The sequence below is a fragment of the Coregonus clupeaformis genome, chromosome 15 (assembly GCF_020615455.1).
Source record: "Coregonus clupeaformis isolate EN_2021a chromosome 15, ASM2061545v1, whole genome shotgun sequence".
Lineage (NCBI taxonomy): Eukaryota > Metazoa > Chordata > Actinopteri > Salmoniformes > Salmonidae > Coregonus > Coregonus clupeaformis.
In genome coordinates, this window is record NC_059206.1 from 52965733 (window position 1) to 52979084 (window position 13352).

At 48.7% G+C, this 13352-nt stretch overlaps 1 protein-coding gene across 3 annotated transcripts in view; it reads left to right on the forward strand.

Annotated features, from left to right (window-relative positions):
- Positions 1-13352, forward strand: part of LOC121582889 (zinc finger protein 462) — a 92963-nt gene that overhangs the window by 75220 nt on the left and 4391 nt on the right. For 2 of the 3 annotated variants that reach the window (XM_041899043.2, XM_041899044.2), the window contains exons 7-10: positions 4330-4554; positions 11612-11876; positions 12159-12295; positions 12599-12822. In XM_041899043.2, coding sequence (XP_041754977.2) covers positions 4330-4554; positions 11612-11876; positions 12159-12295; positions 12599-12822 — 851 coding nt within the window. The remainder of the gene's footprint in view (positions 1-4329; positions 4555-11611; positions 11877-12158; positions 12296-12598; positions 12823-13352) is intronic. The other variant, XM_041899045.2, reaches the window with a different exon arrangement.

Here is a 13352-nt window from a genome sequence, read left to right on the forward strand (position 1 = left end):
CGACCACGTCCAGCATGTCCGGCAGGTTCTGCAGCGATTGTTGGAGAATCGCCTGTTCGTGAAGGCCGAGAAGTGCGAGTTTCACGCCCACACGACATCCTTTCTCGGGTACATCATCTCCAGGGGGAGAGATTAGGATGGACCAGGAGAAGGTTAGAGCGGTTCTGGAATGGGCCCAGCCCGGTACGAGATTGCAGCTCCAGAGATTTTTGGGGTTTGCAAATTTCTACCGCAGATTCATCCGGGATTACAGCCGTGTGGCCGCTCCGTTAACTGCCTTGACTTCCAGTATCAGGAGCTTCAAGTGGAATCCGGAGGCGGATCGAGCGTTTCTGGATTTGAAGAGGCGATTCACCAACGCACCGATTCTCTCTCAACCGGACACGGCCCGTCAGTTCGTCGTTGAAGTGGGACGCGTCTGATGTGGGAGTTGGCGCCATCCTGTCGCAGCGATGCTCCACGGACAGTAAACTCCATCCCTGCGCCTACTACTCTCGTCGCCTTTCGCCTGCGGAGAGGAATTACGATGTGGGTAACCGGGAGCTTCTCGCGGTGAAACTTGCCTTGGAGGAGTGGCGCCACTGGTTGGAGGGGGCGGAGCAACCGTTTATTGTCTGGACTGACCACAAGAATCTTGCTTACGTGCAATCGGCTAGACGTCTCAACTCCCGTCAGGCCAGGTGGTCGTTGTTTTTCGGACGATTCAATTTTTTCCCTGACGTTCCGACCTGGATCTAAGAACGGCAAGGCGGACGCCTTGTCTCGGATGTTCTCCAAGACGGAGGAGAGTGGGTCCAAGACCGAGACAATTCTCCCCCGGAACTGCGTCGTGGGAGCTGTTAGGTGGAAGATTGAGGAGGAGGTGATGGCGGCCCTTCGGACGCAGCCCGGTCCCGGTAACGGTCCACCCGGTCGGTTGTTTGTGCCTGAGTCGGTTCGTCCTGCGGTCCTCAAATGGTCCCACGCCAGCAAGATGGCTTGTCACCCTGGCGTGGCTCGGACGATGGCGTTTCTTCGCAGACGTTTTTGGTGGCCTGCCATGGCCGAGATACTCGGGGTTATGTTGCTGCCTGTCCAGTGTGTGCGCAGAATAAGAGTACCAATCGGCCCAGCTCTGGACTACTTCACCCCCTTCCTATTCCCCGGCGACCATGGTCGCATCTGGCCCTGGACTTTGTCACTGGGTTGCCCGCTTCTGAGGGGAACACGGTCGTTCTGACTATCGTGGACAGATTCAGCAAGTTCGCCCACTTTGTGCCAATTGCCAAGCTTCCCTCTGCCTCGGAGACGTCCGAGATCCTGGTTAGGGAGGTTTTCAGGGTCCACGGTTTGCCCAGTGATATCGTTTCCGACCGTGGCCCTCAGTTTACCTCTGCTGTCTGGAAGTCCTTCTGTTTGGCCATTGGAGCTACAGTCAGTCTCACATCTGGTTTTCACCCCCAATCTAATGGTCAGGCGGAGAGAGCCAACCAGAAGATGGAATCCACGCTACGCTGCCTGGCTTCTTCCAACCCCACCTCCTGGGTCTCTCAGTTGCCTTGGGTTGAGTATGCCCACAATACTCTCCCTACATCTGCCACTGGGATGTCTCCCTTCCAGTGCCTGTATGGCTACCAACCTCCCTTGTTCCCTTCTCAGGAGAAGGAGCTCTCAGTGCCTTCTGTTCAGGCCCATATTCGTCGTTGCCACCGGACCTGGCATCGGGCCAGAAAGGCACTCCTTAGAGTTTCGGACCGGTATCAGCTCCAGGCGAATCGTCGCCGGATCCCCGCTCCCACCTATACCATCGGAGATAGGGTCTGGTTGGCCACACGGGATCTTCCTTTACGGACTGAGTCTAGGAAGTTGTTACCGAAGTTCATTGGTCCGTTTGTGGTGGAGAAGGTGATCAATCCGGTGGCAGTTCGACTCAAACTCCCGAGGACGCTCAGAGTCCATCCCACCTTTCATGTCTCCTGCCTCAAGCCTGTTTTCCTCAGTCCTCTGTTGCCTCCTCCGCCTCCTCCTCCTCCTCCTCGGATGATCGGAGGTGGTCCTGCCTACACGGTGCGACGCATCATGGATTCCAGACGGCGGGGCCGGGGTTTCCAGTATCTCGTGGACTGGGAGGGTATGGTCCTGAAGAGAGGAGTTGGATTCCGCGGCGACAGATCCTAGATGCTGACCTCATCCGTGACTTCTACCGCCTCCATCCTGGCGCTCCGGGAGTCCGCCCGGTGGCGTTCGGTCGGAGGGGGGGTACTGTAACAATCCCGGCAGTCTGAGTCGGGTCCTGTCTGTGGACTAGTTTTTCTGCTCGTGATCTCCAGTTTCCCGAGGGTTCTGGAACGCTCCGGGGAGCTCTCTTGATTTCCGCACCTGCATCCCATCAGCAATCTGCACACCTGGTCCTGATCATCACCCTTCTTAGGCTCTGGCCTAACATCCATTCCCTGCCGGATCGTTAGCCATGAACATCACTCGTCCGGAACCTTCATCCAACCTCTGCCTGGTGGTCGGCGGCTGCCGAGCCATGATTGGATCAACCACTGCACCCCCAACAACTAATCAACGCCGCCCGCTCTGTTCCCTGGATTATTCAGCATCACTCTTGAATTTGTAAATAAACACTCACCTTCGTTTCAACTTACCTTGTCCTGGTCTGCTTCTGGGTTCTGGCTTTGTAACTCGTGACAGTTTCTGATCCTTTGCCAAAGAGAGATAGTCCTTTCTTTTGCACTATCAGTCTTTTCTTTTTAGTTGGTTTGAACTGTGACTTGGGCTTTAATGAAATTATATTAAGTGCTCATAACATATATATATATATTTTTTGCCTTTATTTTAGCAAGGAGTCCCATTGAGACCAAGCCCTGCATGAGCACAATTCATAAAATGTACAACATTCATTAACAACTTGAACTGCCCTAGATGCACCAGAGCATCAAAGTGCAGAAAGATTGACCTAATTCTGTAGTGATCAACGGAACCTCTAGAGTTAGCCATCCCTGCGATTGGGTCTGGTGACACGTACGCTACCGTTCAAAAGTTTGGGGTCACTTAGAAATGTCCTTGTTTTTGAAAGAAAAGCAATTTTTTTGTCCATTAAAATAACATCAAATTGATCAGAAATACAGTGTAGACATTGTTAATGTTGTAAATGGCTATTGTAGCTGGAAACGGCTGATTTTTTATGGAATATCTACGTAGGCGTACAGAGGCCCATTATCAGCAACCGTTAGTTCTGTGTTCCAATGGCACGTTGTGTTTGCTAATCCAAGTTTATCATTTTAAAAGGCTAATTGATCAAAACCCTTTTGCAATTATGTTAGCACAGCTGAAAACTCAGCAATTGTGGGTTCGATTACAGGCTCAAAATGGCCAGAAACAAATAACTTTCTTCTAAAACTCGTCAGTCTATACTTGTTCTGAGAAATGAAGGCTATTCCATGCAAGAAATTGCCAAGAAACTGAAGATCTCGTACAATTCTGTGTACTACTCCCTTCACAGAACAGCACAAACTGTCTCTAACCAAAATAGAAAGAGGAGTGGGAGGCCCCGGTGCACAACTGAGCAAGAGGACAAATACATTAGAGTGTCTAGTTTGAGAAACAGACGCCTAGATGGGCAGTCTGAGATTTGGCTTTTTCTTTGCAACTCTGCCTAGAAGGTCAGCATCCCGGAGTCGCCTCTTCACTGTTGACGTTGAGACTGGTGTCATCTGCATACAGGTGTATGTAAAAAAAAAATGCAGAAAGACAAATATTGTTTACATAGACAGTAAAAAGTACAAGACCTCAAATCGACCCCTGCGGAACACCTTTCGTAATGTCAAGGAAACCTGACTTAACACCATCAGAAGAAACCCATTGTGTCCTGTCTATCAGGTAATTCTCAAACCAATTGCAGGCTGCCTGACCCAGGCCAATTTCAGACAGTCTAAGAATGAATAATGGACGGTCAACAGTGTCGAAAGCCTTCGACAGGTCTATAAAAAGGGCAGCACAATGCCGCCTTTTGTCAATGCTATTTACAATGTCATTTATTACCAAAGAAGCAGCAGATATACATAGTGGTATGACCTGGCCTGAAACCAGACTGATGGACACTTAGATATTTTCTAGCTTCAAAATGTATTCAAAGTTCTGAGTGTTGATTAAAGATTCAAAGAATTTTGCCAGGCAAGACAGTTTAGACATCGGGCGATAATTATTAATGCCCGAGGGGGTCATAATAGAACTGCGAGATTCATGAAATATTGATTTCATTCCTGTTTACTCTTGACACACACAGGCGTCTTTAGGTCCTTAAAAAGCGCTTTATAAAACCCTTCTATTATTATTATTTTACAGGCGAGAACACGTATAAGTGCTTGTCCTGCCCCTTCTCCTCAATGACTATCAGCCAGCTGAAGGAGCACTCTCTGAGGGACCATGGGCAGGCCCTGACCCTCCCCAAGCTGCGTGCTGGCGCTACCACCCACACCCAGGTTCCACAGGCCGGCCACGACCCCCAGATCAGGCCCTTCAGGCTGGGCTCAGATCCTCACCAGACACCCCTGACCTCTGACCTTGACGGTAAGAGCTCCATCTGTAGCATTTAACAGATTGGGGGACTTTTATTGATCTTAGAGTTTTTGGTTTGATTGATTTATTATTTATTTATTATTTATTTACCAGGAAAGTCACATTGAGATTGACATCTATTTTTCAAATGAGCCCTAATTTATCATTTATTCGCTGATATGCAGTTTAGGAGCTGTTGACACAAATACACATTTTCAATTACTACCAGTACAAGGCTTGTTCGTTTGAAGGCTGGAGAGCATCAGAACTCAGCAGGGCAGCCCATTTCACCGCTTTCGGAAATATTGTGATAGGAGTAAAAGCATGGTCTTCCTCTGAAATCACAGGATTCACGTTGTTAGACCTGATCAAACAGCATCTATCTTTCTGATTGTACCCATGACTGGTTCGCAGAAGGTGCTAAACTAGCGTGTCAGGTGCCTGACTCTCCATGTGTCCAACCGACCGTCCGCTCTGTTCTAGAATGTTCTTGGCAGCTGTCATCTGCTGCTGGCACAATGGAATTTTCCCTCTAGGTGGAAGTGGAACACAGAACATGGAACACATTAAGAGCAGAGCAGAGAAGCATTATGGAATGCAACCGCCATGTCACCGTTGGCTACAGCAGACAAATGAAGCATTGAGGAGGACCAGAGCATATCAAATATCTCTCTCTCTCTCACTCTCTTAATCTTTGTGGCTTGGTAACATGGTAAAGCTGGTGGATTGCTTGCTAACCTTTTAATTAGGTGTAGAGTTTTAAGCTATGAACGATCTTGTCTGTTGCTTGACTGTATGTGATCGTAGTGATACTAGTGTAAATTGATTTTTAAGATGACGAGCTATCGTGCCAGGTTTCGGATTTCCCCCCCAAAATTCTGGTTTTCCCACACTTTCTTTTCACACTTTTTTAAATAGAAAAACAACCAAATTGGGGACGACTTTTGAGGTCTGGGAAAAATCTAAGAAACTTCAATTTTTGAGTCTAGTTGCCCTTTAATTCAGTGCTCATGCCCTGCACTGTTGTGTGGTTAGCGGTGTTTCTGTAGTGCAGTAAGCACACATGTGATGAGTTTGCAAATCAAATGTCCACTTGTGGTGCCACTGGACTGTGAAAAACTAGTAAATGTACCTTTATTTATTGTAATTTAAATTAGTTTGTAGTAGTTAAGTGTTGAGTTAGATTACATAGCTACCTCAATCGTTATTTCAAATCATTTTGGTGACTTCACAGCAATGAAAGCCGCCCACTCCCCCGGCCGGTCCTGGCAATAGGACCGCAGAAACCTACCCACATCCTGTTTAACTCTCTCCACCTGCCCATTACTCTCGGGGTGAAAACCTGAGGTCAGGCTGACCGAGACCCCCAGACGTTCCATGAACGCCCTCCAGACCCTTGATGTGAACTGGGGACCCCGATCAGACACTATAATCTCAGGCACCCCGTAGTGCCGGAAGACGTGGATAAACAGGGCCTCCGCAGTCTGTAGGGCCGTTGGGATTCCGGGCAAAGGAAGGAGACGGCAGGCCTTCAAAAACCGATCCACAACGACCAGGATCGTGGTGTTACCTTGTGACGGAGGAAGATCCGTCACGAAGTCCATGTTAGGTGTGACCACGGCCGTTGTGGAACGGGTAGGGGTTGTAATTTCCCTCTGGGCAGGTGTCTAGGTGCCTTGCACTGGGCGCACACCGAGCAGGAGGAAACATAAACCCTCACGTCCTTAGCTAAAGTGGGCCACCAGTACTTCCCACCAAGACAGCGCACTGTCCGACCGATGCCAGGATGACCAGAGGAGGGTGACGTGTTGGCCCAACAGATCAATCGATGTCCGCGTCAACCTCCCATACCACCGTTGCCACCAGGCAAGAAGCCGGAAGTATGGGAGTGGGATCCGTGGACCGCTCCTCTGTGTCATACATCCGAGACAGTGCGTCTGCCTTAGCGTTCTGGGAACTTGGTCTGTAGGATAGGGTGAAAACAAAACGGGTGAAAAACATGGCCCACCTTGCCTGGCAAGGGTTCAGTCTCCTCGCCGCCCGGATGTACTCCAGATTGCGGTGGTCAGTCCAAATGAGGAAAGGGTGTTTAGCCCCCTCAAGCCAATGCCTCCACGCCTTCAGAGCCCTGACAACAGCTAACAGCTCCCGGTCCCCCACATCATAGTTTCGCTCCGCCGGGCTGAGCTTCTTCGAAAAGAAAATACAGGGGCGGAGCTTTGGTGGCGTACCCGAGCGCTGAGACAGCACAGCTCCTATCCCAGCCTCGGACGCGTCCACCTCTACTATGAATGCAAAGGAGGGTTCAGTATGAGCCAGCACGGGAGCCGAGGTAAACAGAGCCTTCAGGTGACCAAAAGCCCTGTCCACCCCAGCTGACCACTGCAGTCGCACCGGTCCCCCCTTCAGCAAGGAGGTAATGGGAGCCGCTACCTGAACAAAGCCCCGGGTAAACCTCTGGTAGTAGTTGGCAAACCCTAAGAACCGCTGCACCTCCTTTACCGTGGTTGTAGATGGCCAATTACGCATGGCTGAAATGCGGTCATTCGCCATCGCCACCCCTGACGCGGACAGGCGGTACCCTAGGAAGGAGACGGACTGTTGGAAGAACAGACATTTCTCCAACAGTCGACCAAGCACCTTGCACACCAGGGACACATGCTTGGCGTGTGTAGCGGAGTATATTAGAATGTCATGCATATACACCACTACACCCTGCCCGTGCAGGTCCCTGAAAATCGCGTCTACGAAGGATTGGAAGACTGATGGAGCATTCATCAACCCGTACGGCATGACGAGGTACTCATAGTTCCCAGAGGTGGTACTAAATGCCGTCTTCCACTCATCCCCCTCCCGGATACACACCAGGTTGTAAGCGCACCTGAGATCCAATTTGGTGAAGTTGCGCGCCCCGTGCAATGACTCTGTCACACTGGCTATGAGAGGCAGTGGGTAACTGTACTTCACAGTGATCTGATTTAGACCTTGATAGTCAATGCACAGGCGTAAAGCTCCATCCTTCTTCTTCACAAAAAAGAAACTCAAGGAGGCAGGTGAAGTGGAAGGCCGAATGTATCCCTGTCCCAGAGATTCGGAGACATATGTTTGAGACAGAGGATACACGTGACTCCTGGGAAGTGCTGCACCTACCTGGAGATTTATCACACAATCCTCCTGTCGATGGGGTGGTAGTTGAGTCGCCTTCTTTTTACAGAAGGCGAGAGCCAAATCGGCATATTCGGGGGGAATGTGCATAGTGGAGACCTGGTTTGGACTCTCCACCATAGTTGCACCTATGGAAACACCTACACACCTCCCTGAGCACTGACGTGACTATCCCTTGAGAGCCCTCTGTTGCCACGAAATAGTGGGGTCATGAGAGGCCAACCAGGGAAGCCCCAACACCACACGAAACGCAGGAGAATCGATCAGGAAGAGACTAATTCTCTCCTCATGACCCTCCTGCGTTTTCATACATAGTGGAGCTGTGACCTCCCTAATCAGGCCCGACCCTAAAGGACGACTATCTAAGGCATGTACAGGGAAGGGCACATCAACAGGAAAAATAGGGATCCCTAATCTACGTGCAAATGAATGGTCAATAAAGTTCCCAGCTGCGCCTGAATCTACTAGCGCCTTATGCTGGGAATGCGGGGAAAATTCTATGCATACACACATGTGCGCAACAGGGAGCTCTGGGTGAGTCGGGTGCCTACTCACCTGGGATGATCCACCAGTGCCCTGCCTGCTGCCTCGACTCCCTGGCGAACCTCCCCAGCACCGACCAGCAGTGTGCCCTCTGCGGCCACAGTTGGTGCAGGAAACGACCCCCCTCCGGTCACCCTTAGAGCAGCACCTCAGAGCGCCATAGGGGTAGGGTCCGAGGTGCTGGGGGATGGAATGGACGGACCCTGACCCGGACGTCCGCGGTTGGCCAACAGGTTATCCAGCTGTATAGATAAATCCACCAGCTGGTCGAGGGTAAGGGTGGTGTCCCTGCATGCCAGCTCCCGACGAACGTCCTCACGTAGACTACACCGGTAATGGTCGATCAGGGCCCTCTCATTCCATCCGCGCTGGCAGCCAAGGTCCTGAAGTCCAGTGCGAAGTCCTGTGCGCTCCTCTTCCCCTGTCTGAGGTGGAACAAGCATTCTCCCGCTGCTCTCCCCTCAGGTGGATGATCGAAGACTGCCCGGAAGCGGCGGGTGAAATCCTCATAGCGAACCAACGCTGAGTCTATTCCTCCCCATTCGGCGTTGGCCCACTCAAGCGCTCTCCCAGGGCGGACACGCTCTCGTATCCCGACGGAGCCGGGTGGATGGTCGCCAGGTAGAGCTCCACCTGGAGCAGGAACCCCTGGCACCCAGCAGCCGTCCCATCATATGCCCTCGGGAGCAAGAGCCGAATCCCACTGGGTCCAGGTGACGGAGGGGTGGACATCGGTGTGGGTTGATCTGAAGTTGATGGGGTTGTGGGAACACCCCCTCTCTCCCATCGCTCCATGGTCTGCAACATGCGATCCATGGCTGTGCCAAGATTCTGGAGCATTGTCGCGTGCTGCTGGACGCGCTCCTCCACTGGTACCGGAGGACTGGATGCACCTGCTGACTCCATATGTGGTGCGTGTTTCTATCAAGTGTCAATGTGCAGCGGTAGGACGGAGTCAGGCGCAGGACACAGAACTGAGTAAACAACGTACTTTACTCGAACAAATAAACAACACTAATTTCCACGCAGGGAAAACACACCAGCTCACATAAGTCTCAGACACAAAACAAAGACTAAACATGCACAAAACCATGTGGGAACCAGAGGGTTAAATAGGGAAATTATATAATGTAATGGGAACCAGGTGTGTACAATCAAGACAAAACAAATGGAAAAAGAAACGTAGATCGGTGGCAGCTAGAAAGCCGGTGACGACGACCGCCGAACGCCCCCCGAACAAGGAGAGGCACCAACTTCGGCGGAAGTCGTGACAATCGCTAAATAGCTAGCTAACGAAATGTATCTAGCAGGCTCAGCTACTGTAAATCCCCCTAGACTCAGCCATGTCTCATAGTCATGTCATGGAATCTGTAAATGAAGAGGAATATAATAACATGAATCGAATGGAGTTTCCCATCTCACCTTTTAGAGTATTTCTGGCGCAGCACAGAAATGTCCTTATCCATATGGTGTGACAAAGGCATTTCCTAACAGACCTACTAACTTTCTAAGATTGGAACCAACATGCTGTAGCTACCTCCAGCATGCAGTGTCAAGAACCATTCGTCCGCCAGCTCAGGAACAAGCTACACTGTTCACAGCCCTGTGTGATGTTCAATGAAATTACATTGCTGGACTTTTGGAAATGTATGTGTATTGTTTTAAAAATAAAAGGAAATGTATGGTTTAAACATGTCTTTAATGTTTATTTGTTTTAGCTGTTAGTGATAATTCCCTAAGTGTTAATACATTTGTGTTTACATCATTAAGCCTTTATGTATGCGTTATGAATGACAAAAAGTGTCTGACTTTATATACTTAAGAAGTGTATGTCCCATGTTTCATGAGCTGAAATAAAAGATCCCAGAAATTTTCCATACGCACAAAAAGCTTATTTCTCTCAAATTTGGTGCAAAAATGTGTTTACATCCCTGTTAGTGAGTATTTCTCCTTTGCCAATATAATCCATCCACCTGACAGGTGTGGCATATCAATGAGCTGATTAAACAGCATGATCATCACACAGGTGCACCTTGTGCTGGGGACAATAAAAGGCCACTCTAAAATGTGCAGTTGTGTCACACAGCACAATGCCACAGATGTCAAAATATTTAAGGGAGCGTGCAATTGGCATGCTGACTGCAGAAATGTCCACCAGAGCTGTTGCCAGAGAATTGAATGTATATTTGGCAGTGAAATCCTCATAGTGAACCAACGCTGCGTCTATTCCCCCCCTGCCCTAGGAAGAGTTGCAAAGAAAAAGTCCAGTGTTTGTGTTCTTTTGCCCATCTTAATCTTTTCTTTTTATTCGCCAGTCTGAGATATGGCTGTTTCTTTGTTGTCAATGTTGGCCTTAGAATTCTATGGTCACGCCCACTATGGGAGTGACCTTACTGAGTAAAGTATTTGTCATAATTTCCGCTGGTCGTCTTTATTTAACACAGCCACAAAGTAATAATTATGGCCACAATTTCTTTTCTTAAAATGGAATTTAAAACTTAACCTTAACTAATGAAGGCCAAGTTTGATGCGTTGGTCCACCAGACCTTCCACGCATTTGGGCGGAAGGGTCTGGAAACGGGATTAGGTGTAATGTGACTAACATGACTTCACTTTAGAGAGTGTGCCATCCTTCAGCACAACATGTCACCCTTTATAAAGCACATGTTTATATCATATTCGACATCGAGGGTTATGTCACATTTGACATTGGTGATTATGTCACACAGTAATGATACATTTATGAACCCTTTATAAAGCATGACATACGGTTATAGATGCTTTGTAACACATTTACGTAGTGCTTACGAAGGCTTTATGAAACCTTTATAAGCTGAACGTAATTTAAAGCGGGACCCAATTTTCTTTCCAAAGTAAGAAAGTAAGAAATGCATTTTAAAAAGTCATACAACAGTCTTTCTGTGCTCGCTTCATCTTGCCACTGTGCTGAATGAAGTATTTTTCACATGCAGACATCCTATTACCGGCACTTGGTTTTATTTATTGATGTGGTGTACTCTGGAAGTAGGACAAGTAGATGAGGTTGCTCATTGACAATCACAGGCACAGTTCTGGGATGATACAGTAGAGCTGTGGTGGGGTTTGAATTCCATTCCTCTGGAATTCTAGAAGCAAAACCCAACACACTTCAGATCCTCACACTTCTCAGATTCTGTTCCTGGAAGTGTGTTAGGAAGTTACTGTATCCTGGTTAATGCTAATATTTCCTCATGATTATCATTCACCGTGTCTACATTTAGCCCTTCTCTGTAATATATGATATGAGTATTTACCAGACCCTTTTATCCAAAGCGACTTACAGAACTGTCAATATTGACAGTGACACACTTCTCTCTCTCAGACGCTGGGTACCTGCATGAGACGGCGGACGTGAGGCAGCAGCTCAGTCACTACCAGGTGGCGTCTCGTAGTCATGTGACATCCTCCAGCCCCACCGCCCGGCCCCAGGCTGCGACCTCTGACACCCGGCCGGACGGCATCCTGACCTGTGAGTTCTGTGAGTTCAGCTCGGGATATATGCAGAGCCTGAGACGCCACTACAGAGACCGACATGGAGGCAAGAAGCTGTTCAAGTGCAAAGACTGCTCCTTCTTCACCTGTTCCAAGTAAGGAAATTAATGTTACTGTGACAACATCTTTTTCAATTTCAATCACGTACTCTTTCTTCCTTCTCAAACCGCATTGGAGGAGAGGATCCAAGGTTCGTCGTTTCGGACCTTCTCCTCCAAAACATTTTGAGAAAGTGGAGAGGAGAGTGGACGTGAGAAATCAAGGAAAGACAAATTGAGAAATAGCCTATATCTTCCTTTTCTTATTTCGATGACGGTTGGGTTGTTGTTTCTTCTTATGTCCATTCGGCCTCACTACATCTATTCTGTTCTTCTCAGGTCGACATTCACCATGCACGTGGAAGCAGGACACACCGTGGTTCCTGAGGAGGGTCCCAAAGACCTACGCTGTCCCCTCTGTCTCTACCACACCAAATACAAGAGCAATATGATCGACCACATTGTCCTGCACAGGGGTAAGCCAAGCCAAAACCTGTGATTACTTGTTTTATGTGCTCAAATTTTGTTAAGACAATTCAGAGGGAAATAACTGTTAGTGCCAGGCGGGAGGATCTCATTGAGTCCTCCTAAAAGTCAAAGCTGTACTAGTCTTGCAGTGCTAGAGATCACACCGTATTGTCGCACACCAAAGTGATTAGCTATACTTACTAAGTTACAACTTCACAGTTGGAGGTGCTGTGATGCTGTTGACACAATAGTAATATCTTTCTCTCTCCCCCCCTCCCTCCCTCCCTCTACCCTCTCCTTCCTTCCCCCAGAGGAGCGTGTGGTGCCCCTGGAAGTGTCTCGCTACAAGCTGTCTCGCCACCTGGCCGGCGTGGTGTTCCACTGCCACAAGTGTACCTTCACCTGCTCCAGCGACCAGAGCCTGCAGCTGCATATCACCAAGCACAATGAGATGAAACCCTACCAGTGCCAGCTGTGCTACTATGACAGCAGGCAGCGCCACCAGCTGGAAACACATCTCCGAGACGAGCACAAGGTAGGTCAGACTCAGAACTACAAGTCCTAGCATGCACCCTGTCTGGCACATATGCTCCCCCTGTCCTCTTCCTGTCCATAAACATGTGTTGATATATCATAACCCTGTTTTTACTCTGGGATACATAACCCCCTACGGTCAGCTGTTTTAATACAATTGCCCGGAGAGCTTACATTTGGTAGGATGGGTCGGCTTTAAAATAAAATTATCCAACATTACCTACTTACTGTTTAAAGCAGGCAGTTTTCTAAGGATGTCATCCTGAGACAATCATGAGATCGTATCAACTTGTATACAGTTCCGTTTTGGCACACCTTACCCTCAGAGATGAAAACCCAAAAGGCTTGGATACCTTGATTGTAAAACAATGGCTTCAATTGGTCTTAGTGTATTTAATCATACTCAGTGATGTAGTGGGAAAAGAAATCGCCATTCACAGTGAATAAAGTAACTCTTCCTATACTTTCAATGCATTTTTACTCAAAATGTGGGAAAACCCTTGCGCAAAATAAAAAAAGGCACGTAAACTG